Genomic DNA, 26,787 nt, shown 5'->3' on the forward strand with positions numbered 1-26,787 from the left:
TCTCAACTCCCAGCCAACCCTCCCCACGTAAACTGTGAAGGTTGTGTTAGTTGTAGTTTCGCGTGGACTGCTAAAATTGACTTTCGCTATCGGAATCACGCAGATGTGGATGTTTAACTTTGAGGACGCGGCGGTGTTCAGTGCGTGAGGTAACGTTAAATCTCCTCATCCAGTTGTTATTGACAACACGACAGCCTCACGGATGCTTTTGAAATGTCTTTGTGCCTCAGTGGTCTGGTTTTATCCTTTGCAGGGCGATATGAATATTCCTCTTTTTGTAAGTAACGTAAATGTAGATGAACGTATAGGTATAAATAATAGAAATATCTCTTTTTGGTTAATGATGACAGTTTAAAGGCTAATGGCTAGTATTCTGGATCAATCAATGCACTTTCACACCCATTTATTAAAACATCTAGCACAACAGTGTGGAATATTTGGAGAGATTTTGTGTAAATATTATTATTTTATGACTTGTTTATTCAAGCAGGCTTGTTTTGATTGCTCTCTGATATGGTAATTCAAAGGTGTGAATGCTAACCATGCTAAAGTGACATGAACATTGAATGAATGGAGATCAGATTTGTTTATCTAAGCTTTATAACATTCGCAAGACTTTTATTTGTCTCTTAAAAGCAAATAAGCCAGATGAGTCTACCCTTTAATAATAAATCATTTACTTTATTATTAAAATGCATGCTCATTGCCATGTTTAACTTATTTGTGTGTTCAAAGATCTGACTGGGTAACTTAACCCTGTTTAGCAGAAGTGTGTCAGTTCTAAAAGCCCGGGCAAGGGTTAATACACTGTTTCAAATTCATTTTAGATGGAATTTTAAATATTGTTTCATATAAATATTACTTAATTGAATATATTGTATACTAGAGAGAGAGAGAGAGATAGTATAAATAATGTCTTATAAGTTTACCTCTTAAAACTATATTTCATCTGTTAAAGGTTTTTTTCCACATCATGTCTAGAATTAAGATCTAATCATAACCTTCATTAACATTCAAGTGGATTTTGGGGTAATATGGTGTTGGTTTATATAATAAAATAAAAAATAATCTGACCCTCCTCATTTTTCATTTCCATAATAACATATAATAATAAAAATAATACATATAATGACAGCAATATTGATAGCATTTCTTTTGTACATAAAACGTAATTGTACAAATAAATACAAAATAATTAAAAGATTATGTATATTATATGTTATATTTATTTTATAGAGTTCTTCCCAGTGGATATATATTGCTGTACATTTCACACTGGAATAATTTTTTTGTCCTATATGGACTAAAACGAAATAAAGACAAAATGAACTATTAAAACAAAGCCCATACTGATGGACCACACTGACTGTTTTTGTTATAAATGTACTAATAGGACACTTTTGACAAAAGCATAATTAAATAGTAAATTTGTGATCATCATGATTTATTGTTGTATAATAAATATAGTAAAGATGTGGTTTCCTGTTTCTCTCATCAGATGTTTATCATCACAGAAATGTGCTGATGTATGGGCTCGGCAGTTTGGCAATAACATGTCGTCCACTGAGACTGCCAGGGAGTTCCAAGCTAAAGAGCGCAAATGCAGAAATCAGCTGAAGAAGCGATTGGCAAATGCTCTGTCAAGAGATCTTAACCGGTAATTAGCACCTTTAACATGAAAGACCTTTGCTATTCTTTTTCAAATCTTGTCTGAAGTTTTCAGAGCCTGGAATATCATTGTTGTTATATGATGCACCCTTATAAACCAGTGTAGTCAAATCACGCCAACCTGCTGTAATGTTTACAGCTCATGCCGCTCCCTAATATGCAAACTGTGAGCTTTTGCTTTATGTGTACATGCAGTCTGCGAATTGAAAGTTTGGAATTTTAAAAAAGAGAGACGTTTTTATTAAAAATATTTATTAAGACATTTTTTTATTAGGACATTATTTTAAATAAATAATTCTGTTCACCAGTGTAGCATTAAAAAAGACAGCATTTAAGGAAAAATAGATATTCAATAGAATATGTCAGTACCACACATCTGATATTAGATTTATTTACTTATTTCTCTATTGATGTTGATATTTTTCGTCATCGGATTGGATTTCGATTTCGTTATTGAATATTAAAGGGGTCATATGATGCTATTTTAAAGATCATTATTTTGTGTATTTGGTGTAACAGAATATGTTGACATGCTTTAATGTTCAAAAAACACATCATTTTTCAAATACTGTTCATTGATGTAGTTCCTCTATGCCCCGCCTCTCTCAAACGCATTGTTTTCTACAAAGCCCCTCCTTCCGACAAGCACAGTCTGCTCTGATTGGCCAGCTGACCCAGTGCATTGTGATTGGCCGAACACTACAAGTACTCATCGGAAATGTAATGCCCCTTACCATAATCGCGAGCTTCTTCTTCAGCTATCAACATAAATGTAAAGACGGTAAATAATGTCCTTAGTTTTACCATCAGTTCAAGCCCGAAAGGGGAACAGAGTTGTGTGACAGACACAGTGGTGATGCTCGTATGTATTTGCAGTACACAAGCCACGGTTAAGAAAGCTGACTCCACTGTGATGTGACCCTGTCTCTCTCTCAGGCACACACACACACACACACACACACACACACGACTCGATACTCTACACGGCGCAAAACTCCGCATTTGAACAGTCAATATCAAATAATTAAACTATTAAGAAAACATACTTACAGTAGCTGATTCAGAATAAGCGCCAGATTGTCATAGCAAAGTCGGAATTGACCCATTTTTTTTTAGAGATAGCCTTTGCACAGCCAGCCTTGTAGGCTACTCTCCTAGGTTCACAAAACTGTCGTCCATAAAATGCGTTGCACAAAATCGAACATCTAGGTTGTGCTGTTCTGTTGTAAATAAATCTTAACCAATGATTCCTCATTGCATCTGCTTTCGGAAGGCCAAATAAAGTGCTTTTGCTTTCACACTGAAACACACAGCGTATACCTGACATGGGTGCATCAACACTACTGCGGTTCCTGAAACCATGCCTTCTTTCTTTGCATGAACATTTGGGCGGCATTACGCAAATATTTCCACATCGTGACGTAGAGATGTGGGGGCGTGTTTGAATGAGGCGTTTTAGCCCGGTCTGGATCAGCCTTCTCTTTTAGATAGAATAAATCCTTTTGTGGGAGACTTTGAGATCTGTAACTCTGCAGATCTTATACATGCACAAATAGCATGTATAGCATCCACACTAAAGAAAAGGAAAAATATAAATCACATCATATGACCCCTTTAAATTGTGCATGCTCATTTCCTCTATTTTTAGATTTATATTACCTTTGCTGTCATCTGACACTCAATTAATTTAAATTTTAGAACCCCTAATAATTAAATTATTACTAATAATTTAAGCATTGTTGATTTGTAATCTCATCGTGAATATTTTTTTTTTTCCACACTGCACATTACATTGTTGTGATGCCTAAATTCACTTAGCAGTTAAAATGATTTTAGTTTTCAGTGTTTTTTATTTTTAATTTATTTTGACAAAATAGTATTTGAACTGTAATATTCGCCATTTATTAGTTATTGCCCATAATAATACAATTATTATCAACTAAATTATCAGTATTGGCCAGAACTGTAATATTGGTACAACCCATACTATTGTTCTTTTGAGTGAAGAAGACTGTTCCATGCACCACTTGTCTTGAAAGAAGAAAGCAAACATGTTTTCAGTGATTCCCAACTGTTGAAAGGTACCCTTTTTCATTCCAAACTGAAGTTCACTGTAGACTTTTGCCATCTGTAAGCTTGTGGCATCACACTCGGTGCTGTAATTACTACTGATGGAACAGCAGTTTTAGTGCAACTCCCTTCTCCACTTCATCTCTCTAAGCTTACATCAGAGGAGAGAGGACTGCAGTCACACCAACACCCAGCATGAAGGCCTAGGGCAACTTAGGATTCTGGGTCACCTAGATTAGTCGCACTGCAGCAGAAGATGCCAAAACGATGCTGACAGTGATGTTGATGTGGATGTGAAGTTGAAGGGAGAGATTTAGTACCTCCGGTATATGTGATACTTAATAATAGTTTTCCTTTCCTCTTTCTTGGACTTTATATGCTGCAGTACTGTAGAAGCCTGTTTATGGCTAGTACCAAAAATAATAAAAAAGGTAATTGCAGCTTTATATCTTACAATTGTGACTTTGTGTCTCACGGAGTGACTTTATCTCTTACTTCTCATAATTGAAAATTATTTCATAATTTCAACTTTATATCTTATAGTGTGACTTTTTCATATTTGAAACTCAGGAGGAAACAGGCTTCCGTAACACTATAGAACCTTAGAATATAAATGTATGTCTGTTTATACAGCAATTCTAGTGAAATTGTTAGTGTTAGATTAAGAATTTTGGTTTTAAGCCCAGATTTTGAACCACTAGGCTACATTATTTTTGCCTATTTTACTTGCATTTTCACCCCTAATACACCCTTAATAAGTAGCATTAAAAAATCTCTCAGCAGTGTTTTGCTGATTGAGGCAAAATAGCAAGGGGTGCTGACTAAATGTTATTCCAGTAAAGGAACTGCTGCATTTGGTTTTATGTTATTTTGATGAAGATCTTGTTCTCTAACAGGCTGCTGCAGGAGGAGCAGGAGACTGACGTCACTCTGTGTGGGGGTTCTGCTGTTCGGCTGAAGGCCCACAGGGCGGTGCTGCTGGCCCGAGCTCCTCACCTCCTGCATGGAACCGAAGCAACTACACCTGTCATTCACCTGCAGGGGATTGAACCTGCAGCCCTCAAGGACTTTATACAGTACATAATGGAATTTCCTATATTTCTCTACACCAACTTGATTATTACTATTATTAATTGCATTAAAATTAAAGGTGTTTTTCTTCTTTTAAAAATGTAAAATAAATCCATGGATCAGTCTTGTACCAGTCTGTGAAAGACTTGAGCTACATGTGTTTAGTAAAATATTACATGTTGCGCTTTCTGTAACAGAAAAGTGTACACAGAAGACAAGTGCCTGGTGAAGGAGAATAGTGCCTTAAATATACACAACGGCCACTCGCTAGTTGTGAATGGCACTGCTGCAGACGGCCATGATGTTGACGCTAAGGTCAGCTCTGACCCAGGTAAGGACACCTTTTCCAGAGACAGTTTATATTTTTCTTTTCATTACTGATTTGATCCCGAAATCATATTACTATTTACTGATATGTTCTGCCCACTGGAGCTGCATTGGTGCTAATGTCTGGATGTGAAAAGTAAGAGCCACCATTACATGCTGTGGCCGTGTCACTCATTCTGCTTAATTTTTGTTTGTTTGTCAGGTTCAGAGCATTTAGAGCCAGCATCAGGGCTTGGGGCAGATCTTTTGGCTCTGTTTCAGAGGGCTGATATGTCTGACATCAGCATCCAGGTGGCAGATAGAGTCTTTTCAGCACACAGGTAAAATAATCACGATCAGCTTTCTGAAGCTCTTGCATACATTTAGTCATTTGCTTGTATCTGCTTGTAAATCTGGTATTCATTTTCATTTAAATTTGTAAAAAAAGAAGTTCTGAAATTATGGACAAAAATTAAACAAAATTATGGCTTGAAATAATGAAGAAATATTTAAGATTTATAGGCCAGTAATCAAATAAGCAAATATGTAACCTTACAGTGGAAAAAAGGTCAGGTTTTCACACAAGTTCATGCAGCTCAAGCAGGGGTGCCTTTAGATAACCAGAGGTCCCTGGGCTACAGCATTGCAGTAGGCCTCCCTACCCGAAGTAAAAATGCTACTAGGCCATTAGTCAATTCATAGACATTTCAATTTGTGCTAATGTACGAATAAATTCAAATGACATGACTTTAGATACTGAAAAGTCCTTGATAACATCAGTAAAATCCAAAATTTGGTGAATAGGATTTTTGTGCAATGGGATGTATTCAATTTTTGTGCAATAGGAACTATCCACTGTAACCATAGTGATGTCATTTGAATTGACAAAAAAGTCGAGGCGCAAGTTCATGCTTCACATTAACTGACAACAGAGTGAGAGCGGAGTATTTGAGTTGCGCACAGAGCTTGGAAGACAGTGACTGAAAAAAAAATCTCTAATATCAGCCGATACCTGGTCCTGTGCATCCCTCATTTTCAATCAGTGCTGGACGGTCTGACTTCAGTGAGGGCAGTTTATGTTGCTAAATCATAAATGCCCAGAAGGTGGCAGAATTACAGTTTTCTCCTTCATGAAGCAGTAAAGGCGAAACTAATCAGAAAAAAAATGGTTTTACTACGTGAATCTAATCTAGCATTGAAAACCAATATACAAAACATCATATTTTGCATACAACACACTAATCTGTAGTGATTAATCTCTAATGATATGCATGTACAACGCAGGTCATGTTCTGAAGATGAATTACAACACTGTTAAAACTGTGTAGTTTTCTGTCATTGAGTATTTCGTTAGCACCTTTGTTTGGTGCTGCAGAGGTTAGAGCAGTTACCATGACCTGTTACTATAGCAACAGGCTCTCCCTCATCATCAGCCGGGAGCAGCATCTCTGCAGGTTTGGGTTGTATGGATGGAGAAAGACGTCTGCAGTCCTGATCAGTATGTCAGACCTGAGGTGACTGCTGCAGATCTGTCAGGCTCACTGCAGGATACACACACCGAACCAGCACTGATAATCCCTGTCTCATCTCCCATTCACTTTCATCAACCCTCCCTCATCTGTCCATACATCTCCCATGAGGATGATCTTTCATGACACACATATGTGCCTCTTGCGGACACACACAGAATGAAATGCTATATAATCAGCTGTAATTCACTGTAAAGCAGGTACATTAGCATAACTTTGTTTTAAATAATTAGTGGGGACAGTTTGGGGTTGGTTTGCACAGATGTACTCGTGGAACTTCACGCATGGCTAGCTTATGAATATTAAATGGAACTTGTACAAATAATTTAAAATTATGCTTTAAAGTAGATTAATTAATAATATGGATTTCTCTAATCTGAAAATGAAATGATAACATTTTAATTAGAAATGTCCAAAAATCATTTAAATGACAATTTTGGGAGGGAAATTAAGTGTTATTCTTTTTTTCCCTTTTTTTTACATAAAATAACATTAAAATATTTTAGAGGGAGCAATAAATCTTATTACCCATTTAAAGTGCTTAACCTTCATGCATGGCTATCTTATGAATATTAAATAGACCATTGTACAAATATATATATATATATATATATACATAATATATACATAAAACAACATTAAATTATTTTAGAGGGAATAATAAATGTAATTAGTCAGTTAAACTTATGACATATCCCATTTGTCAGTGTCATTAACAGCCATTGACTGTCGCTGAATTTTGTAGGTCAGTGGATAAATGTGTGTATCGTCAGTTAAATACAGTTTGATTACCATTGGTCCAATGGTAATATTTTCTCTTTGAGTATGACACTTTCAGGCTTCTAATCTGCCTAAATGTAACCAGTAAATAGCAGTTCCACAATAGCAGTTCTACGAATTTGTGTGAATAGTGGGATTTTGTTTTATCATTTTACTGGAATGGATATCAAGCTGTGAAAAAGCAATAGAGTGGAGTGTGCATCTGAGGGCTGTCTGACAAATGAACGAAATGGACAACAATTGGAGACGCTTCCTCTGAAATAGATCCATCGCTGCCACAATCTATTCATCAAGTGAGAACAAAATTGACCAAGGCAAAAAAAATGTAGACTTTTTTTTGTAAGTGTTCTTTTTAGCCTCCCTCAGTCATCACTGTAAAAGCTGCAGTTTGTTCTGAGAGGAGACCAGGAGCTAGTGACACATTAGAAAAAAAGAATCTATTTATAGTGAATGTTTATGACAGATGGAGAATAATAGGGCTGCTACCATTGGTCCAATGGTAATATTTTCTCTTTGAGTATGACACTTTCAGGCTTCTAATCTGCCTAAATGTAACCAGTAAATAGCAGTTCCACAATAGCAGTTCTACGAATTTGTGTGAATAGTGGGATTTTGTTTGATCATTTTACTGGAATGGATATCAAGCTGTGAAAAAGCAATAGAGTGGAGTGTGCATCTGAGGGCTGTCTGACAAATGAACGAAATGGACAACAATTGGAGACGCTTCCTCTGAAATAGATCCATCGCTGCCACAATCTATTCATCAAGTGAGAACAAAATTGACCAAGGCAAAAAAAATTTAGACTTTTTTTTGTAAGTGTTCTTTTTAGCCTCCCTCAGTCATCACTGTAAAAGCTGCAGTTTGTTCTGAGAGGAGACCAGGAGCTAGTGACACATTAGAAAAAAAGAATCTATTTATAGTGAATGTTTATGACAGATGGAGAATAATAGGGCTGGTGGCTGAGAGAGAGATAAAGGAGGACTGGGAGGGAGAAGAAGATGTGGGACAAAAGAGAGATTGTAGAGCATATGAAGTGTCACCAGCTGTATGTAATTCTGCCTTCAGCGAAGTTTCTACTTATGGCTTCAGAAATCGTAATTATGATTTGGTGCAACAAATGAAGAGCAAAGGTTGTGCATTAAGTGTGTAATTTATGCATTATCTTTTTATTTTATCGTTCATGTGCTGCTGTAGAGGATGATGGGAAATGCAGTTTGATAACACAAGCCTGTTGCCTCATAAACTGGTTAGATTAACCGTTTTTATGAATAGTTTATGCTATTCTTCATGAACAGTACAAAAAAATGCACACTTGATCGCAAAGAAAATGTGAAAATTACTCATAGGGAAATGTGTCAAAGATAATTTTTTTTGTCTGGATCTATTCACTTATTAAAAAGTACCTAAAAAATGTCATTTATGCTTGAATACACATTAAAATGACTGGAATACACCTCTTAAATTTATAACATTAGAATTTTTTAACATTTGGCAATTTGTTAGCATTTTTGCTGAACAAATTTTGCATATACACAAAAATTAAGGTTCAGTATGTGCCCCAGTTTTTGTTATGGTTTGGTACAGTGGGGGTAAAAAAAAACTATACTTTTTTATTTATTCAAAGATTTGCTTGCTGTCAGGATGGGCCTTTTTGCAAAATTGAAATGCATGCATGAATTTGTAACATTTACAGGTATACAATATACAGCCATAGGATGTAAGTTGTGCGCTGAGAAAAATACAATTCAAATGCATTAATATAATATAAAGCACATCTAATATTGAAGCCTGCAGCTGGTCTGTGTGCGCTATTTTTCAGACACGTTATATTATGCACACAGAGAAGTTCCTCACATGCAGTGGTTCAAACAATACTTTATTCTTTTGGCACACACGTGTACCCATACAAAAATTTTTGGGTGAAAATATGTGTACCGTTACACCTCTAACATATAGTTATATTAAGCATAATCTTTTCTTATTTTTTATTTAAAAATATCTAGTTGGGTTATGAAACTCTAGGTGGCGCGTCTTTAATGCAGTCTGCTAGCTATCATATCATCCACTACAAGGCACTAACTGATTGGTCTCTGTTGCATCTGCAGTCAGTGAGCTTGTTAATCAACATTTAAAAAAATTGGTTTAGTGTTTGCTGTAAGGAAGTGTTGCAGTGTGCTTTCAGAAACCCTCCACCTCCCCCAGCTCCACTTGTGTAGATCTGCTATGGGTAATTTCATGTATGCTATCAGTGTGTCTCACATTCTTGCAGCATGTCTGTGTATGTATTGGCAGTACTTGCTCTACAGCATAGCAGATCAGTTCCGCAAAGACCAAATACATTAATGTTGTCATTTCCAAACCATCTTGTCATGTTGTCATAATAGAAATATATTTTAACAAAACTGCTTAATAATATTTGAAAATGGTATACAGTAAAAGTTTTTCAAACCCATATGAAGTCCACAAACATATAAAATAGTACATTTCTAAGAACTTGGAGCATTTGTTTAGAACTAGATTTTTAAATGAATTTTCTGTTTCTTTATCTTCAGGACAATGCTAAAACCTAGTTAATCAGCTCTAGGTTTTAAGTCAGAGCCACAGTCATCATCATTTTCTAAAATAATTCTTAAATAAACCATTACATCTCCCTTCCCCAATTTCATGCGGTCTTCTTTATTTTCTTGATTTTTTTTTACCTACATTCCCAAGCATATCAGTCAGTGAATAATACACATATGCACATACATGTCCTGGGGCTGCTTTACAAATATCGAGCCGAAGTAATGTGGTGTGAAGCGTGTGTGAGTGATAGGGGAAGCTGACGTTGTTTGTCTGTGTGTGTATGTGTGTTTCTCCTTTCCCACAGGGCCATTCTATGTGCGCGCTCAGAGTATTTCCGAGCAATGCTGTGTGGGAGCTGGATGGAGAGTTTGCGTCAGTGTATCACTCTGCAGGGGTAGGTTATGCAGGACACCCATCAACATGGGATATATGATTGCAAAATACACACAAATACAATAGTACAAATACACATATCAAATACTTTGTCATGCTTAGAAGGGAAAGTATGCGTAAAGGGTACTGTACAGCCAGCCAATTATTATGATAAACTCTATGTAGCTCTTGTCAGTCCCTCTTTTACCGATTTCTCTCACTAGAAACTCTTGAGGTTCAGGGCACCTATTAATGTTTTTTGCTTACCATATATATTAACCTTGATACTGCAGGCCACTTTAACAACAGTTGATGACCACTTATCTTCACAAACGGCTTTGATCTCCAGTTAAAAGTGACATATCATGAAAATCTGACTTTTCCAGGTTTTAAATGCTATAATCAGGTCCCTGGTGCATCTACCAACAAAGGAAACGTGAAAAAGATTAACCCAGTAACTTTGTTTTGGTAAGCCTTTTTCTGCAAGCGTCTGAAAAAACGAGAGCGTCTGATTTCGCTCCCTTGGTGACGTGGCAAAGGGATTTCATTATAATATTACCGCCCCTTAATCTGTAAGTTTCCACCCATAGCGCCGTTATTGTGTTTTCGCAAGTGACAACGGTGTACTAGTTCTAATGCCATGGAGAAAGTTTGAGCAAAACATGCTAACTGTTCTGTCTTTGGCTGCACAGACGAGCACACTATTTAGATTCCCAGCATCAGAGGAGACAAGACAGCAGTGGATTTATTGATTTATTAACTGTATATTTCTGCTGCCACAGATCTAAAATAAACATGCAATTTATTTCCCAGCTGTTTACCTTCACAGACATAACCGACTGTTTTTTGTAACTCGTGTGTTTTTAACGTAAACTTGTGTGTGAATGAGAACTTAGTGTGCACTCAGAAAACCGTATATCAGAAGTTTAAACTCATATGGTTTAAAACGCATGATTTCAGTGCGATAAACATGATAATCAGAACCAAAACAGATGTTTTTTAGCAGGTGCGAGCTGTAATGGCACAACTCTATTCTGGAAAAGGGGGCGGGGAGCAGCAGCTCATTTGCATTTAAAGAGACAGGCCACGAAAAACAGCGCGTTTCTGCTTCTATATATAATAAATCATCTGTGGAGTATTTTGAGCTGAAACTTCACAGACACATTCTGGGGACACCAGAGACTTATATTACATATTCTAAAAAGGGGCATAATATGTCTCCTTTAAGCTAAGAGGTCATGTGTGTGATCACACAATGTCCCAGAGTTCAGCGTGAGTTTTCAGTCAGGCGTTCTACCTGATGAGGATCTTCCAGCCTACCAGCTATCAATTATTCATAACTCAGTCTGTATCTGTACACTATGTAATGTTTCATGCTAGGCGGTTCAACCCATGATGTGTGTTAATATGAGACTTTTGTGAATTTTAGTCCATGTATGAGATCACAGCTGATTTTATTCTAAAACCACATTTAGCTTTTACTGTAAACGGTCAAAGAGCAGGATAGCATAATACTATTTTGTTGCTCTGTGATAATTTACTGAAAAAATTATTTTTCTTTTTATTAATATTGATAGTACACTATAACCCTCTTCATCAGAAGATCTTCATCTTTGGAGCTTGTTCTGATAGTTTGATCTCTGATTCTGGCTGGTCTGCAAGAGTAGGTAAAGATGTAGGTGGTGGCCAGAAATCCTCAATGGTTGAATCTTGATTTTGCCATGCTGTGACATAAACTAAATATGTCCACCTCAACTTTCGTTTTCAATAGGAAATACATCAGCACAGAAGTAAAAATTGTGTTTTGCAAATAATTTAATGGGGTCTTTCTTTAACAGCAGATTCTGGGGGGGAAAAAAGGAATCTTGCTAACACTTATAAAAAGGTCTAATTGTTTAATGTTAGTTAACTACAAACTACATAATTAACCTGAATACTTGTACAGGATTTATTAAACTTAGTAATCTTACTACCTCAGTAATCATAGTTTTTTACTACGTAACATTAACAAAGATAGATTCATGTTATTAAAAAATATTAGGAAATGCATTAAGTAATGTTAACAAATAAAGTCTCATCATAAAATGTTAGCCTAGTCTTGAGTTTGTAAAATGCCATATAATCTGAATGTTTTTTTTTTCATTTTTTTATTTTCAATCAGTCTGGGTCCAGATGAAATGGAGATTCTGCTTCATTTCATGTATGGTGCCATTCTAGACTTCCCACCAGGAACAAATGTCAGGTAAAGACCCTCTGTAGTGACATTTCCTCTTTTCAAATGTTATAAATGCAAAAATGCAATGGCGAGACTTCGCAGAAATGTCAAGATGTGTGTGTTTGCCTTTGATTTCAGTCAGGTTGTGTTAGCAGCAGACATGCTGGGCCTGGAGGGGCTGAAAGACATGGCCGAGATGGTCCTGACTCGGGACTATTGCCGCTTTTTCCCCAAGGTAAGAGAGAGGATGGGGTCACGACACACACATTTAGTCTATTAGAGGTGAGGAGCGAAAATAGTCCTGTTAAGCAGCGAGTCTGTTGTCAGGTAGCACCATCATCGTGTCATTTATAAGCCTTTAGGAACACATTATGTGATTTGTATTTGTGAGCGAGTAAAGTCTGGGCATTGATTCAGCTTTTGTAGAGCATTTAATTTGTCAGCCAAAAACACATGGCCCTATCCCTCTGGTGTGGCTCCAGACGAGGATTCCTCCCATTTAAGTTCCTCAGATATGGGTGTAACATCTCTCTCTTCAGCCATATTTTGCCATTTTTTTCTACTTGTCTTAGAATAGAAGCACTGTAGCAGACTCACGCCATGTTTACACAGCAAGTGCAGATTGTCATGAGCTCTCTGATACAAAAGCAGTAGTGGGAGGCAGCATAAGTCAGGAAGCATAGTGTTTGACAGCCCTCTCACAATTCATGAAAAGCTGTTTTGTTTGTGCTTCAGAGTCTCTCATTCTCACTCCCACTTTTCAAGACCAGCTTTAAGACCAGGCTAATTTGTGTCCTTTCAGTTAGTAATTTCATCCTACACAGAGATGAAAGATGAATGTGTTTACTCCCTCTCCTCTTTCAAAATAATTTGACTGTTTAAGTATAGCTCTTAGAATAGAAGCACTGCAGCAGACTCACGCCATGTTTACACAGCAAGTGCAGATTGTCATGAGCTCTCTGATACAAAAGTAGTAGTGGGAGGCAGCATAAGTCAGGAAGCATAGTGTTTGACAGCCCTCTCACAATTCATGAAAAGCTGTTTTGTTTGTGCTTCAGAGTCTCTCATTCTCACTCCCACTTTTCAAGACCAGCTTTAAGACCAGGCTAATTTGTGTCCTTTCAGTTAGTAATTTCATCCTACACAGAGATGAAAGATGAATGTGTTTACTCCCTCTCCTCTTTCAAAATAATTTGACTGTTTAAGTATAGGAAAGACTTGATTAAAGGTATATGGAGAATTTAGTCTTTCCACTACAGAAATGCATAATACGTTTAATATACTATTCAAAGATTTTCAATTTGGGGTTGTTGTTTTTTTATGTTTTTGAAACAAATCTCTTGTTTTTACCAAAGCTGCAGTTATTTTATAAAAAATACAGTAAAAATATTTTATTGTAAAATATCTTTATGCGTGATGGTAAAGCTGAATTTTCAGCAGCCATTACAGCAGTCTTCAGCATCACATGATTCTTCAGAAATCATTCTTAAGTGCTGATTCCTATCAATGTTGTGCTGCTTAATATTTTTGTGGAAATTGTAAAACTATTTTTGTTGGGATTCTTTAAACAGTATTTAATTGAAAACAGCATTTATTCAGTTATTCACTTAATTTTATAGCAAATAATGCATTTTTTATTTATTTATTTAAACAATACACGTTGCCAATTTCCTATTAACTCGCATAGAATCAATTCATGCAGCAGAGGTCTTTTCTCATCTCACTCGCACAAATATTGTTTTTACAAACTCCATCAAAACACATGCAAACACAATATAATATATAGTCAAATTAAATAAAACAACTTTGTTCACACTTTAAAAGGACAAAGGCGTATGCAAGTCTCATATCTTTAAACAGTTAACACCTAATTCTATAATTATGTAAATAATTCAGTGGAACAGACAATATTGCTTTTGATTCCATTTTGCAAATATCTCCTTTTTGCCTGATACGCGTGTCAAGATATAGTTTTTCCTGTAGTGTTCACATTGATATTTCTGTGATTGACGGTGATTCGCTCATGGGTGATTTCACTTGTTAAACTTCATTGACCATAAAATTGTACCATACAAAGAATAGAATGGCTTTAATTTTCCCCTTATATGATTTGTAATAACCTGTAAAGAGGTATTTCTCCATCATTTACTGGTAATCAGGTGCTTTGTGATAGCAATTTAAAAAAAAAATCCAAATATGCCAAAGTTTGCAATTTGTAGCTTTCAGGAATTTCTTCAGATTAACTGTGATTTATGTTGTATAAAATGGAATTAAACACAAGCTCAGACAGCTGAACTCTACACTGTATATTAGCTTATGACAGGTTTCAGGCTATTGATCCACTAAAGTTTCTAAGATGAGGTGTGAATATCAAGAGTCAGTCCTTCTTCTCATTTTCTGTAGCCTGTTGATGGGGTTCAGAAACCTATACTGGAGTGCCTCGCCATTACCCACTCTATAGGCCTGCACGATCTCTACTGCTCCTGTGTGAGGTGAGACAGTTTTTGCACTTCTGTGGATGCTACTGCTTTAAATAATGGTTTTTAAAATGACTCTCCCTTCTTTTCTGAAAAAAAAAAATCCAAATATGCCAAAGTTTGCAATTTGTAGCTTTCAGGAATTTCTTCAGATTAACTGTGATTTAAGTTGTATAAAATGGAATTAAACACAAGCTCAGACAGCTGAACTCTACACTGTATATTAGCTTATGACAGGTTTCAGGCTATTGATCCACTAAAGTTTCTAAGATGAGGTGTGAATATCAAGAGTCAGTCCTTCTTCTCATTTTCTGTAGCCTGTTGATGGGGTTCAGAAACCTATACTGGAGTGCCTCGCCATTACCCACTCTATAGGCCTGCACGATCTCTACTGCTCCTGTGTGAGGTGAGACAGTTTTTGCACTTCTGTGGATGCTACTGCTTTAAATAATGGGTTTTAAAAAACTTTTCTGATTGTACTACTCCATTAAGAGTCATACTGTATGTGTATACTGTACAGTGCAAATTAATTACTAAATAATAAATGACTAAATAAATAATACACGTTTCAAAATGCTTTCTATTTCTGAGGTTATGCTTCTGTCCAAATGTGGATGCAGTCAGTTTTGCAGATATTTATTAAACATTTAAATCAAACCCATTTTCACATCGAATGTTAATGTTGGGCACAATTGTTAAGCCAAAGAAAAAAAGATGGAGACTGGCTTTTGCCTATAAAAGAGTAGGCAAATCTTTATCAATATTTTTTTTTGTCTCTGTTGTTATAAATGTGCTTACACTTACATCAGTTTGCTACATTAACATTTGTCATTACATCTTTAACATTTGCACCTTTGCATAAAATACATTTTAACAGTTAATAATTAATCAATTAAAAATCAATCAAAATGTACAGAACTTTTTGTTGTTACAGTTATTTTTTATACAGATACAGTTATTTTTAAGTATTCATTTGAATTACATTTGTAGTAAAATATATGTGCAAGACTCCAGACAGAAGTAGATTTATATAGTTCTGTTTACTCGCTCGCACAAAACCAATTCTGTTCCTCAATGCCTCAAAACATATGCAAACCAGCAAAAATCTTTCTCCAGCACCTTATGGATTTGATCTTGCATCTTTGCCAAGTCTGGGTTCTTAATCAGTTTCTATTTTTATGTATTTATTTATTTATTTCTTGTGTGTGTGTGAAAAGTATGTAAAAAAAGAACCTCTAGGCAGTACAAAAAGACTGATTTGAATAAAAAATTCTTTCATCTTTAGATTGTGGTGGCAATGAAAAAGAATTCTCAATAAAGTCGTTCCTCTTTGATTTTACTCTAAATTTGTAGGGGTAACACAAATAGATAGAAATATTAATAAGTATGTGTCCCAAGATTCTTTGACTGACAACATGGACAGCAGAAAAAATGTATATTTGGCTTGTAATAATTTAGTACCATCTACATTACTTAATTAGTCAACTCTGTCATTTACTTCCCTTTGCTCTAAACTCAGCGCACTGCGGTAAAGCAGCTCAGAGAAGCGTGTGAATGTAGGTTGGGATTTTTCCAGTGTCTTAGAGATAGAAAGAGAGAGACTGTGTGCGTGTGTGTTGTTTCTGTGATGTGTTGGTGCTGCCTCCGCAGCGGGTAGGAGGGTGAAGAGTCATGCATCATGATGAGAAGCTCTCAGTACAGCATCAGTGATCTGATGATAAGATCAGCGCAGCACTGCTGCTTTCAGTTCAGTGCCAGCTGAACCTGCTGCCCTAGTGCTACTAACCTAGATCATTGGGATAACTCTTCCAGAAATAAAATGTTATTTGTATAGAGCTTTTGACAATACACATAGTTTCAAAGCAGCTTTACAGAAACTCATAATGTTAATGTTTTTAATACCTAAATGCCTCATATAGTTCACATTTAGAAGGTTAGAGTAGTTTAAATTTGGCACTGACATAAATTATCAACCAGTTGAGATTTGTTATCAGTATATAATGCTTTATAAGTAATACTGTTTGTGTATGTGTAAAGTTGGATATATACATATAATCATTTCTGTTTAGTTATTTGTTTTACGGTAATCTTGAGGATTGTGACGCATGACAAACCTAATAATTATTAGGTATTGTTTATCACAGTCATGATTTAAAATGATTCATATCAGGATTTAAGATTTTGGTTGTTTTGCCATTTGTTTGAAAAAAATTTTCTTCTCTTGTTTGAACAGATGTTTGGCATGAATATTTTCAGATTTTTTTTTATATTGACAGATTTATGCTGACAAGATGCCAAAAAAAAGACAATAAAACAATAAAAGTGCTACAAAAGTACTCCATATGACTAGTGCACTATATTCCAAGTTTTCTAAGGCTACTGCTTTAAATAATGGGTTTTAAAAAACTTTTCTGATTGTACTACTCCATTAAGAGTCATACTGTATGTGTATACTGTACAGTGCAAATTAATTACTAAATAATAAATGACTAAATAAATAATACACGTTTCAAAATGCTTTCTATTTCTGAGGTTATGCTTCTGTCCAAATGTGGATGCAGTCAGTTTTGCAGATATTTATTAAACATTTAAATCAAACCCATTTTCACATCGAATGTTAATGTTGGGCACAATTGTTAAGCCAAAGAAAAAAAGATGGAGACTGGCTTTTGCCTATAAAAGAGTAGGCAAATCTTTATCAATATTTTTTTTTGTCTCTGTTGTTATAAATGTGCTTACACTTACATCAGTTTGCTACATTAACATTTGTCATTACATCTTTAACATTTGCACCTTTGCATAAAATACATTTTAACAGTTAATAATTAATCAATTAAAAATCAATCAAAATGTACAGAACTTTTTGTTGTTACAGTTATTTTTTATACAGATACAGTTATTTTTAAGTATTCATTTGAATTACATTTGTAGTAAAATATATGTGCAAGACTCCAGACAGAAGTAGATTTATATAGTTCTGTTTACTCGCTCGCACAAAACCAATTCTGTTCCTCAATGCCTCAAAACATATGTAAACCAGCAAAAATCTTTCTCCAGCACCTTATGGATTTCATCTTGCATCTTTGCCAAGTCTGGGTTCTTAATCAGTTTCTATTTTTATGTATTTATTTATTTATTTATTGTGTGTGTGTGAAAAGTATGTAAAAAAAGAACCTCTAGGCAGTACAAAAAGACTGATTTGAATAAAAAATTCTTTCATCTTTAGATTGTGGTGGCAATGAAAAAGAATTCTCAATAAAGTCGTTCCTCTTTGATTTTACTCTAAATTTGTAGGGGTAACACAAATAGATAGAAATATTATTTTTATACAGATACAGTTATTTTTAAGTATTCATTTGAATTACATTTGTAGTAAAATATATGTGCAAGACTCCAGACAGAAGTAGATTTATATAGTTCTGTTTACTCGCTCGCACAAAACCAATTCTGTTCCTCAATGCCTCAAAACATATGCAAACCAGCAAAAATCTTTCTCCAGCACCTTATGGATTTGATCTTGCATCTTTGCCAAGTCTGGGTTCTTAATCAGTTTCTATTTTTATGTATTTATTTATTTATTTCTTGTGTGTGTGTGAAAAGTATGTAAAAAAAGAACCTCTAGGCAGTACAAAAAGACTGATTTGAATAAAAAATTCTTTCATCTTTAGATTGTGGTGGCAATGAAAAAGAATTCTCAATAAAGTCGTTCCTCTTTGATTTTACTCTAAATTTGTAGGGGTAACACAAATAGATAGAAATATTAATAAGTATGTGTCCCAAGATTCTTTGACTGACAACATGGACAGCAGAAAAAATGTATATTTGGCTTGTAATAATTTAGTACCATCTCCATTACTTAATTAGTCAACTCTGTCATTTACTTCCCTTTGCTCTAAACTCAGCGCACTGCGGTAAAGCAGCTCAGAGAAGCGTGTGAATGTAGGTCGGGATTTTTCCAGTGTCTTAGAGATAGAAAGAGAGAGACTGTGTGCGTGTGTGTTGTTTCTGTGATGTGTTGGTGCTGCCTCCGCAGCGGGTAGGAGGGTGAAGAGTCATGCATCATGATGAGAAGCTCTCAGTACAGCATCAGTGATCTGATGATAAGATCAGCGCAGCACTGCTGCTTTCAGTTCAGTGCCAGCTGAACCTGCTGCCCTAGTGCTACTAACCTAGATCATTGGGATAACTCTTCCAGAAATAAAATGTTATTTGTATAGAGCTTTTGACAATACACATAGTTTCAAAGCAGCTTTACAGAAACTCATAATGTTAATGTTTTTAATACCTAAATGCCTCATATAGTTCACATTTAGAAGGTTAGAGTAGTTTAAATTTGGCACTGACATAAATTATCAACCAGTTGAGATTTGTTATCAGTATATAATGCTTTATAAGTAATACTGTTTGTGTATGTGTAAAGTTGGATATATACATATAATCATTTCTGTTTAGTTATTTGTTTTACGGTAATCTTGAGGATTGTGACGCATGACAAACCTAATAATTATTAGGTATTGTTTATCACAGTCATGATTTAAAATGATTCATATCAGGATTTAAGATTTTGGTTGTTTTGCCATTTGTTTGAAAAAAATTTTCTTCTCTTGTTTGAACAGATGTTTGGCATGAATATTTTCAGATTTTTTTTTATATTGACAGATTTATGCTGACAAGATGCCAAAAAAAAGACAATAAAACAATAAAAGTGCTACAAAAGTACTCCATATGACTAGTGCACTATATTCCAAGTTTTCTAAGGATGTATGATAGCTTTTGTGTGAGGAACATGCTGAAACTGAAGTTTTACTAATAACCTTAACACTTTTATGGTACAATTTTGTGCTTTTTGAAGTCTGACAGAATAAATTATTACTGTGCCATACTGGTTGTATGGAGTAGACTGGACATTCTTCAAACCGTCTCCCTTTGTGTTACCTACACACACACACACACACACACACACACACACATACAAAACTACAGGGTTGGAATGACACATAATTAGGTAAATTATGAAGGAATTTGAAGGAACTATATATATTTTTTTAAGCTACAATGGTCAAAATTACTTTTGTAGGTTAGCAGGAATTGTGCAGGAAGTACGTTTTGAATTTTACTTATTTGTACTTGAAAATGAAAGCAATAAAAAATAAAAGCTTACGCTCATTGATGTGTTTCAATCCACAGATGGGTAGCTGAGCACTTTGTGAAGTGCTGGTCAGAAAGGAATTTTGCCCTCCTCCCTCCAGAACTACAGAGAGATTGCCTTAATACTGTCACCAAAAACATGGTTTGTAATACTCAAAGACATATATTTGTTTTCTATTATGGTGGGGACTTTCCTTTGACTTCGTTTTTATACAGATCTAATGATACTGAATTATTCAGTATGTTTACAAGCAATGTTTTAGTGGGAAACAGCATAGACAACAACCTATATTTCCCTTCATTCCTTACTGTCCTTCTGCTTCTGTCTGCATCCTATAGTACAATAAGACATTGTTGAGATGAGCTGTGGCCTTTGTTTTGAGGATGGCTATTGACTAAAGAACAATTAGAGGACTTGATTGAGTGGCTTTGTGTGTGTGTGTGCGCGTTAAGCCCACAAACAGCTCATTCACTTAACCCATAGTCTGGCAGTCCCCTAAATTTCTCTCACGCACACACACAGACACACAGACCCAGAATTTTGGCAGCTGCAGTCCGCCAAGTGTAGTTGTATAACACTGGGTTTTCCCCCTCCTGATTTCCAGTCGTGATGTAAACCACTGCTGAAGCAAATTGGATTGCATTAGGAAATTTGCAGTCACTAACAGTGCAATCAGCATGTGTCAGAGGAAGCAGGGAAAGTGGATTCTATGAATGAGACCGTGTTTATGATGATGTTTTTCCAGATGGTGCAGAGTATGTTGCGCGTTAAGCCCACAAACAGCTCATTCACTTAACCCATAGTCTGGCAGTCCCCTAAATTTCTCTCACGCACACACACAGACACACAGACCCAGAATTTTGGCAGCTGCAGTCCGCCAAGTGTAGTTGTATAACACTGGGTTTTCCCCCTCCTGATTTCCAGTCGTGATGCAAATTGGATTGCACTAGGAAATTTGCAGTCACTAACAGTGCAATCAGCATGTGTCAGAGGAAGCAGGGAAAGTGGATTCTATGAATGAGTGGATCTCTTTAATATGACCCTGTGATGCTTTGAACATTGAGAGCTAGAATACAGTTGCATCAAAACATTAAGCATTTCCAGAGGGGTTGGGGAATGGGGTCCACGATTAGATACAATGGGTTTTGTGTTGTTGTATTCTGCAAGTGGAAATATACAGTATATGTTAGAGTATAAATTATGCATTGCTTTGGGTGTCATGGTCGTGCTTGCATTCTGCTTACCCTCACATATATTAAGGCATGCAAATGCAGTACCTGGTATGCAAAGCATACGCCATGCAAACACAAACACTTAAGCTGCATTCTTTCACCGATGCTATTTGATCTATGAATTAGTTTTTGGGAATGAGAGCAGTGAAGTCAGAGCTCAATTGTATTGCTGGGAAGAAAGCCTAGATCTTTTGTTTTTTCTAATGATTTAAAGAATGCTCTGGATAAGCTGTGAGATGATCAAAGGCTAGATCTGTGCTGAAGGAGTAGGAAATCAGTGGTTCTCTGCAGAACTGCACTGCCACTTTTACTGATTGGGGTTGTGACTGATGGCAAGTCTGCAAGTATTTACGTGTGTGATTGAGGAAATGTTTGGCAAATGTTGATTATGCAGGTGTGGATGTTCTAATTAAACTGAAGCTGTCTGTAATCTAAAATTAGCCTTCACTTTATAAAGTGACTGTCATAGGCTCTGCTGTGAGTTCTGATTTTGTAAGGTTTTCTTTTACTGAAAGACAAGCTGATTGAACTGAAATTTAAAGGCTGTTAGATGAGAGCTGTCTCATCACAACAACGTTAAAGGGGTCATATGATGTTGCTAAAAAGAACATTATTTGGTGAAAAATAATATGACCAAAGTGAAATGGATACAGAGACCTTGGGCTAAGGAAACAGCTGTCCTTCGGTAATGTTTAAAAAAAAAATTTTTTTAAGAATGTGCTTTTTTGCCTTTAATCCAAAGATCATAAGATTTTGTGCTTTATGGTCTTGTATGTCTGAGATTACTGTATCAAATGAGTTGCTGATCTGATTAACAATGAGCAAAGCCATCAGTCTTTCGTTCTCTCTCTGTCTCTCTCCCTTCTGCAACAGAAACCTACAAAATGCCTCTCGGGCACTTCGTCTCCATGTGATAGCCCTTCTTATCCTCCTATTAAGGTATCACAGGGTCCACGTGCTTCCCCTGCAAGATCTGTAGCTGCAGCATCAGGTACCATGAAGTCTGATGCTCTGGGGCCAACAGCTCACACGGCTCCTGGGAAAACAAAAGCTAGTAACAATGCCTCACTCAGAAGTAAAAATGATAAGGTTAAGCCAACTCAAATGCCAGCTAAAACCAAGACTACGTCTACTGTCAAACCAGTGTTGAATGGCACTGGTGGTGGTGCTCCACGGGAGAATTCCACCGCTTCAGGTGCCCGTGGTTCACCCACAAGGAAGACGGTGCTGGACAGAAAGCCAAACCCAGGAGCAAGGCCAAAGTCTTCCTCTGCTGGGTCTGATCTCTTGGCAGGCCAGACTAAAGGAGGAAAACTGAAGAAGGACACAATGTCAGGGAAGGATCTGCCTCAGGAATTGGTCAGCATTGCTCAGAATACCCCATCTAACTCTGGCAGCACCTCACCAGACAACAGTGCTGGGAGTCCACAAAAGAATGGCCACAGTACACCGACAGGTAAATTTACCTTGATTCATAATTACCTTCACACCACACTTAATTAAACTCTACTACATCTCAAGTTTACTACTCTACTACATATACTTCCTTGTTTTACTGTGAAAAGCCAAAGCCAGTAAAACTGTTTAAGCAGAAAATCAGACGACTACAAGCGAAGAAGAGGTAGGGCGTCAAAGACCACGATCCTGGATTAGAAAGGATGAGGTGCCAATGGAGAAGGAACCTTGTGAAATGGATACTACATTAAAATACTTGAAGGGTGTACAGGACCACCAGCTTTTCACCTCTGAGGAAGAAGAGGAGGAGACTGAAGATGAAAGATCGGAAGTTGAGGTGTTACCGAGGAGAATGGCTCCCCCGATTGCCGAACCACCGCCACAGTTTCAAGGTATTGTCAACCTTGCATTTGAAGATCCTGCAGAGCAAGAGAATGAGCAACCAGAGTACCATTCAGCTTCTAACTTCCGTCGCTCTGTTTTACTCTCGGTGGATGAGTGTGAGGAACTTGGATGTGAAGAAGGAGGCGCCCCGACTCCGACACATCAGTCAAGTGATTCCTTTACACATGGCAATGTCTTTGACAGTGAACCTCACGATTCTAAAACAGACTACTGCTCCCAGCAATCCACAAACACAGTGAGGGGCAACCATATCTCCAACCACCAGGAAAATGAACAGGAGCCCAAACACACAGTATTGCTGACAGAGATCCGGGGATCTCCACAGGAGGATAGTGCATGTAATCAATCAGATGCCCCTGTGCAAAACAAAGATGCCAGTGATGTTCCTGCTCAGGAGCGCCCTAGTCACCTGGACCTCCGGCTTGCGGAACAGTATGGCAATCTCCAGTCCAAACATATAGACAGCAGAAAAGCTGACTTGTGGCTAGACTTACCTGAGCCGCAGCTGACTGCGAGTTCACCTGCACACTCTCCAGCAGGTAATGTATAACGTTAGAGCCCATCTCCCCCTACTGCAGCCTCAGAAACATCCACTCACAGTCTCCCATCCTGACCCATTCCGCATAAATATTCAGACAATTCTTTTGACCGCCAATCATCTTCAATGGGGTACATCTTGATAGCTCATTGATTTAGATAGTAGCACACTACTGCCTCCTTTCCCACCTTCCTTTCATTCTCTTATTAAAATGTCTATCCTTTGCAATCTAATATTTCAATAAGCTATACACACAACTAAATGCCTTCTCTGAGGCACTATGCCCTAAATAACTCAACTAACAAGTTTACATGTTTACAGTAAAATTTTTACAGTAAAATATATATCTGTGTGTGGTGAAGTATGCTGAGTCAAACCATCTGTTATGTGGCATGGCTGGGCAGTCACAGTTGTACTAGTGCACTTAAGTCCTCAGTAGTTTTTGTTTGTTTGTCATTGTCCATACTGAACAGTAAGCTTCTTCCTCATAGGCCAATATGTTGACTTTTCCATAAGATATATATATCTATATATATATATATCTATATATATATATATATATATAGTGAGCTAAGCTTCCTTTTAATATAATACACATAAAGGACCACACCTTCTGCAGAGACCATGTTGTTTTGAATGTGTTAGACCTATATATTTTTTTATACTCAATATCAATGTTGAGTGTTTTGTTGTCTTTATTTTTTAAGGCTCCATCTGTTAAGTCACCAAACCAGGAAATCTTGCATGCTAATACTGGGTTTTGTTATTGATTTTGTTCATTTATTAAACTCCATCTATGTTTGTATCCATTTTTGTGTTTTATATATTTAATTTATTTCTCATTCACAATATATCACACCATTTGTAGTTCTGTAGTAAATAACCATTTTCTCAACTCTAGATTTTTATGTTGTAGATTTCTATAGAACTAGTAATTTTTTTCTGTATGTTGTGTTTGAAAAACAATCTCAAGGTTCTCCTCATGTCTCTCTTTTTTCACACTTGCGTGATACCAATCACTGTTAATGTTTTTTTTGGAGTTTTATCTTTATAAAAAGCATTTCTTGCATTTGCCAAGTAAAGCAATAAGCACTCTTTTGCCAGTATGGCCCTTATATTTTCAGTGTATCTTTAAGTTAAGACTTAAGAAACATAAACTAAAAAGCTAGAGAATTCATATCTTTTTTATGTGAACAAAACGTAGGTTATGCTGGAGATACAGTGCCTGGCAAAACATGCCTTTTACTGTTATAGCACTTGTGAACAAAAGAGACACGTTCAGTGTAGGCTTTCCTCTGTGCATCACCTTTATGGCAGCTGTCCATCCTTTTCCTAAATTCAGAAGTTGCTCCATGGATAACATGGACGGTCAAGAGTTGCTCCATGGAAAACTTTGGATTTGCACATGTGCTTAAATGTAATGCACGTGTCATTGAATCAAATCTTGATTAATGACAGTGAAAAGTGATAACTGCCCAAGACAAAGTATATATTTTTTTTCATCTGTTTAATCTTTAAAAGGATTAATATGTCAAGCTTGTTTTAACTGCATCATGGAGGACACAGTTGCACTAGGGGTGGTTTTGTACATCATGTGGAGCTAGAAACAACCCATGTCTTCAAGAAAATTCCAGTTTTTTTTTTTTTTTTAAAGCACACGTACAAACACTTGGTCATTGTGCAGTATTGTCAATTATTTTTAGGGGACTTTGATGGTTGTGACACATTGGATCAAACCTGCACACATGACCGGCGGCCATCTAAAGCCCTGTCCCCCATTTACGAGATGGACCTGGGAGAAGCCCTCGAAAAAAGCATGGATGCTGACAGGAGCAATGATCCCCAACAGGAGGAGGCACATCACGAGGGTAAAGGTGTGGAGACAGAGGACAATAAAGATGAAGTGGACCATGAAGACAGTAAGTTTGCAGAGAACGACTGGAGTCTGCTGCGACAGCTACTGTCTGACCAAGAATCCGATCTGGGCATCATAAGCTCAGTCCCAGAGGATTTAAACCTTGCACAGTACTTGATCAAGCAGACGCTGTCCTTGTCTCGAGACTGCTTGAATGAACAGGACTACTTGTATCATGAAAAGGACACATTTAAGCGCTGGGCTGAGCTTATTTCTCCACTGGAGGACTCCACCACCAGCATCACTGTGACCAGCTTCTCTCCTGAGGACGCTGCATCTCCACAGGGTGAGTGGACCATCGTGGAGCTGGAGACACATCACTGATGGCTCTGTGGACTGGAATACAGCCAATGTTTTGATAGGACTCTTTAGATTACTGCATCCTTTCTTCCTTTCAGTGCTTATTTATTTTGGGGAGAAAGACATAAGTTCCAGCTTAAGTTAACCGAAGGCACTTGACATTTTGTACAGGTACTGGAATAATGACCTCTGTGCAGTTATTTTGCATGTGGGCAATTTTCTAAGTTATATTGTTTACTTGATGGGTGCTTGAATCTTTGTAGAATACCAAAAATGCATTTTCTTGTTGCTCTTTTTGTCTCTGAATGATGACGCTTCTAAAACGTTTTGAACAGAGTGTAGAGTGTTAGTGGTTCTGGTTTACATTCATCATTGTATTTAAGACAATAAAAGCTGTTGTTGGAATTTTGCTGTCTTGTGCTGTCTTTCTCCTTGAAAGGTGATAACCACACACAAACGTGTTTGGTTGGTTCAGGGGTAGGCAAGTTCGGTCCTAGAGAGCCGCAGTCCTGCAGAGTTCAGCTCCAACCCTAATCAAACACACCTGAACAAGCTAATCAATGTCTTCAGGATTACTAAGGCTATAGGCAGGTGAGTTTTGTTTTCAGGGTTGGAGCTGAACTCTGCAGGACTGCGGCTCTCTAGGACCGAGCTTGCCTACCCCTGGGTTGGTTATATAGGGACAATGCCATGTTGTGTTATGGGTTCATATTGTCAAATGACAAAACACATGCAAGAC

At 36.8% G+C, this 26,787-nt stretch overlaps 1 protein-coding gene across 1 annotated transcript; it reads left to right on the forward strand.

Moving 5' to 3' along the window:
* LOC107564439 (uncharacterized) lies at positions 1-26,445 on the forward strand. Its single transcript, XM_016249535.1, has 14 exons — positions 1-149; positions 1,499-1,657; positions 4,635-4,814; positions 5,007-5,140; positions 5,339-5,456; positions 10,295-10,384; positions 12,524-12,604; positions 12,716-12,812; positions 14,981-15,069; positions 20,242-20,344; positions 20,949-20,958; positions 22,235-22,891; positions 23,028-23,834; positions 25,537-26,445. The coding sequence occupies exons 2-14, from the start codon at positions 1,554-1,556 to the stop codon at positions 26,070-26,072; spliced, it is 3,006 nt and encodes a 1,001-aa protein (XP_016105021.1). The 5' UTR covers positions 1-149; positions 1,499-1,553; the 3' UTR covers positions 26,073-26,445.
* Positions 26,446-26,787: the final 342 nt, after the last annotated feature.

The sequence above is a fragment of the Sinocyclocheilus grahami genome, unplaced genomic scaffold (assembly GCF_001515645.1).
Source record: "Sinocyclocheilus grahami isolate Dianchi unplaced genomic scaffold, SAMN03320097.WGS_v1.1 scaffold934.1, whole genome shotgun sequence".
NCBI lineage: Eukaryota > Metazoa > Chordata > Actinopteri > Cypriniformes > Cyprinidae > Sinocyclocheilus > Sinocyclocheilus grahami.

Excerpts from the sequence above, each read along its gene's own strand:
- LOC107564439 (XM_016249535.1), top strand. The coding sequence starts at position 1,554 with ATGTCGTCCACTGAGACTGCCAGGGAGTTCCAAGCTAAAGAGCGCAAA. Across the intron at positions 1,658-4,634 it reads CTGTCAAGAGATCTTAACCG|GCTGCTGCAGGAGGAGCAGG; the intron begins GTAATTAGCACC and ends GTTCTCTAACAG. Across the intron at positions 10,385-12,523 it reads CAGTGTATCACTCTGCAGGG|TCTGGGTCCAGATGAAATGG; the intron begins GTAGGTTATGCA and ends ATTTTCAATCAG.